At 41.6% G+C, this 4,428-nt stretch overlaps 1 protein-coding gene across 1 annotated transcript; it reads right to left on the reverse strand.

The window, feature by feature from the left end:
- LOC8059135 lies at positions 439 to 1,692 on the reverse strand. The gene is made up of 2 exons (XM_002457283.2): positions 971 to 1,692; positions 439 to 853 (listed from the first exon to the last, which is right to left on the reverse strand). Exons 1-2 carry the CDS (start codon positions 1,640 to 1,642, stop codon positions 740 to 742), a joined length of 786 nt encoding a protein of 261 aa, XP_002457328.2. The 5' UTR covers positions 1,643 to 1,692; the 3' UTR covers positions 439 to 739.

Consider the following 4,428-nt stretch of genomic DNA (forward strand, 5'->3'; position numbering starts at 1 on the left):
GTTATTTTTATCTATATTGCTCCATGTAGGCCTTAGTAGATCGCGAACAAATCAAAGTCTACCAACCATTATTAACCCATAATAACCACACTCCACAGGCATCACAGCGTAAACACATACCATTAGATATTACACATACTAGCTATTACTGTCACACATTACACATTGCGGCGCACATACAGACATCACAGCAAGCAAGCCAAGGCCTTGTTTAGTTCTGAAAAATTTTTGATACTGTAGCACTTTCGTTTGTTTGTGACAAATATTATCCAATTATGGACTAACAAGGATTAAAAGATTCATCTCACGATTTACAGCTAAACTGTGTAATTAGTTTTTGTTTTCGTCTATATTTAATACTTCATGCCGCAAGATTCGATGTAACAGAAAATCTTGAAAACTTTTTGGTTTTCGGGGTGAACTAAACAAGGCCCAAGGATGTACCAAGTTCAGTAACCAGGCGACAGAGATAGCTAGGCTCTACATATTTTCAGCAAGCCTTTTGCGGCACGACATTGCAACAAAAGATCCATGCGATCAGCATTAACTACTACTAATCTACTACTACTAGCAGTAAAGCCAAGGATTGGCAAGAACTACTGAACTACCAGATGATATCAGTTCAGTACAACCCAAACCAAAAGGCTAGAACGGATCACGTTCACGTCGCAGCAAGTTTGAAACATCCCAAAAGACCAACCAGACCGCCATTCGCGCTTGGACGAGTAGTAGTGTTTCTTCAAGCACGAGCACGAGTGGCACGACCGCCCGGGGACGACGCAGCCTTGCCGTGGAGGAACACATCGGTGAGCACCGTCTTGGACTGCAGGGAGGCCTTCAGGATCGCCAAGCCCTGCACCAAATTAAATTAAATTCATCCATTCATGGAAGCCGAAACGTTGATGTCAAAATCCAACAAACTGACGAACAAATGAACTACAAAAAAAAAAAAGGTCCAGCAGGGATTGACCTCGTTGTAGCCCAGCTGCACCGTCTTCTCCTGCAGGTCGCCGAGGTCCCTCACCGCGAAGGTGTTGAGCAGGGTGATGCTGGAGATGGCGGACATGGGCGTCACCGTCAGGTCGTCCTGCACCGTGTACGTCACGATGCCCTGCACGAACCCTTCCGCCGCGCTCTGCGACGCCACCGGGGCGGAGCCGGTGGAACCCGCCGCCGATGGCAGGTACTTCGCTACCGTCGTCATGGAGCGGCCACAGTACGGGCACGCCTTGCCGTGCGCGTCCGTGAAGTAGTCGCGGCAGTTGCTGTAGCTGCTACTCTGGGCGCATCTGTAGAAGGTCTTTGTTGGCTGCACCGAAGACGTCTCCGGCAGGCGGAGGAGGGAGCTGTTGGTGGTCGCTGCCGGCGAAAGCACCGTAGGGCTGAGGAGCGCGTCCTTGGCGGCGCCGGCCTGCACGTAGGTGGAGTCGAGCTTGTCGACGCTGGCGTAGAGGTTGCCGACGCAGCCGACCATGGCGTCCTTGCCGACGAGCTTGACGGCGGTGGCGACGGGCAGCGCGAGGAGGGAGAAGAGGAAGTCGACGACTTCCTTGCTCGCCTCGGCGAACAGCACCCGCTGCGCCTTCCGGTCGATGAGGAGCTTCATGCTCAGCGCGGCGGCGGTGGCTGTGGTGGTTGCCATCTCGATCTCGTAGTAGGCGTCGCTAGCTTTGTTGAAGTAGTAGGGTACTACTGGTGCTATAAACGGGTTGAGGAGCATGGCATTGCTTCGCTGCACTGGTATTTAAAGAGAGAGAAGGCATCGATCCTCACCTCGAGCTCCACAAGCACACGGGGGCCCACTGTGTGTAGTGAGTCCTTAGCAGCCAAGTTACTGGAACATAGGGTACGTGGTACGGGAACGTGGTACGTGATACGACATTCTCATAAACTATGGAACGTAGGGGGTATATAGCTTCGCCTCGTTCCTTTAAGTTGCGGAACGCGTTCTACTTTCTAAAGGAACGTGTTTGTGACGTAGTGGTTGGCTCAGGTAGTTTTACGTGTTGTTTTGAACCAAATGAGTTCGATTCCTAGCGTGATATAGTTTACTATTGTAGCGTGATATAGTTTACTATTGTATTTTTGTTTCATTTAGGGCTGTCCAACTCCAACCTTAAGGCTCATTGCAGGTCTAGGCCAATAAGTCAATCACCATCTAGATTTTTCGCCGACCGTTCACGGACGGGCACGGCACAGTATGCACACACACCACGAAGTTCTATAGTCGCTTGGGACTGACGTTCCTATGATTGCTCCTATATATGATTCGTGTTCCAACTCATTTGAGAACGATGTTCCATAATGTTTCTGTTCCACGTTTCGAGACGAAGTTCCCGGAACGGGGAACGTGCCATGTTCCCGTACCCCGGCTGCTAAGAGTGAGTTTAGTGACCGCCCACCTCCATGACCACGGTCCACGGCAGCGAGCAAATAGAGAAAGAGTCGAGGGAATAACCGTGGTCTTCGATAGACGAGAGATCGAGCCTGACAAAAGATTTTTTACACTCTGATCTCGCAGAGACAGGACAGCTCGGGCCGTCTTTGTCGTGCCGAGCTGGCCGTGTCAGGGGTGTAGCAATCAAAATAAAGCATTTTCAAAAAATTAGCTAAATCATTTTCTAAAGGTAAATAGAAAAAAACATTTCCAATAAACTTTATAAATGACTCTTCAAATTTAGTAGTTCTCCATCCTAACTTATTCGCTCTCTAATTTTAGATAGCCTACCTCACTAGCCATCTTTTACCGAGTCTACTGAAGTACTCTAATATTTTTTTATCAAATCTATTTTAGAGAGTAGCTAAATCAGTAAATTTGGCTAATGTTTATTTGGTAATCTCTTGGAGATATTCTTCGTTATAATGTATCTTTAAACACGTACATAAAGTATAAATATAAATAAAAATAATTAATTACATAATTTATTTGTAATTTATAAGACACATTTTTTAATCTAATTAATCAATGTTCGGACAATAATTATCAAAGCCTTGTTTAGTTTCTACTAGAATTCAAAAAGTTCTTAAAATTTGAAGTTACATTGAATATTGCGACATATGCATGGAACATTAAATATAAATAAACAAAATAACTAATTACACAATTTACCTGTAAATTGCGTAACCAATTATTTGAGCGTACTTAGCGTATAATTGAACAATATTTGTAAAATACAAATAAAAGTGAAATCCAAAAGATTTTCACAACTAAACAAGCCCCAAATACAAATGTAATTGTTAGACTGTTAAAATGTCAATAAAAAATTAGATCAGCAGGACTGTAATACGAGAGGCTGTAATGTGCAACAGGCTACCATCGTACTAGCTGGTAACAACAGTACAGGCCCTAGACACAGGCAATAATGTGATGCGCCGGTTTGATGCTTGATGGGAGAGGACAGTTTGATGCTTGATGCATGGGAGAGGACGTGCATGGCTACCAGCTCACAAAGCCCAAGCAAGAGATTTTGTTTTTGTCCATTAGTTTTAGGCCTTGTTTAGTTCCAAATAAATTTACAAAATAAATATTATAGTATTTTCATTTATATTTTATAAATATTATTTAATTATAAACTAACTAGATTTAAAAAATTCATATCACAAATTACAAGTAAACTATATAATTAGCTACTTTTTATCTATATTTAATGATTCATGCATGTGCTGCAAGATTTGATGTGACGGTGAATCTTAAAAATTTTGTAATTTTTTTAAACTAAACAAGACCTTAGATTTATTTATTTTTTAGATTTTTGCTATCGTAACACTTTTGTGTTTATATTTGGTAATTATTATCTAACCATAAACTAAATAGGCTTAAAAGATTTATCTTACAAATTACAGACAAACTGTACAATTAGTTATTTTATTTATATTTAATGTTTTATATATGTGCCATGAGATTTGATATAATGAAGAATCTTGAAAAATATTTGGATTTTGGGTGTAACAAAACAAGGCCTTAAAGATGTTTTTTTTTATAATTTTAGTATCCACAATTTGTAACCATGTTATGCAATGAAACGTGGCCAAATGGACCAAAATTTGCCACCATTATTCACAATTACTCTACTATTTAGACTATCTCCAATAATTCTCACCCAAAAGACAAAACTCTCTGCAAATGGGTCTCGAGGAGAGAGAGGATACTTAAATTCAAGTTATGTCTTTCTTGATATTCAAAATGGTTCTTCCATATAGGTATTCTGTTGGAGGCTATAGGTATTGTGTTGGAGACTGGATTTGGGTTCCAAATATCCTTAAGTACGGAGATAGAATCATTTTAGTTCCTTTATCATCTCGTTCAGCACTTAAATTAATTTCTATGTTTACTCTCAGGTCTTCTATATAACATTAAATATTTTTTTTTCTTGTTTGGCAGGGATACATTTGAGATGAATTGTTTAACCCCAAAATGGACCATTCCAG

The sequence above is a fragment of the Sorghum bicolor genome, chromosome 3, assembly GCF_000003195.3.
Source record: "Sorghum bicolor cultivar BTx623 chromosome 3, Sorghum_bicolor_NCBIv3, whole genome shotgun sequence".
Lineage (NCBI taxonomy): Eukaryota > Viridiplantae > Streptophyta > Magnoliopsida > Poales > Poaceae > Sorghum > Sorghum bicolor.

Excerpts from the sequence above, each read along its gene's own strand:
- LOC8059135 (XM_002457283.2), bottom strand. The coding sequence starts at position 1,642 with ATGGCAACCACCACAGCCACCGCCGCCGCGCTGAGCATGAAGCTCCTC. Across the intron at positions 854-970 it reads TGCAGCTGGGCTACAACGAG|GGCTTGGCGATCCTGAAGGC; the intron begins GTCAATCCCTGC and ends AATTTGGTGCAG.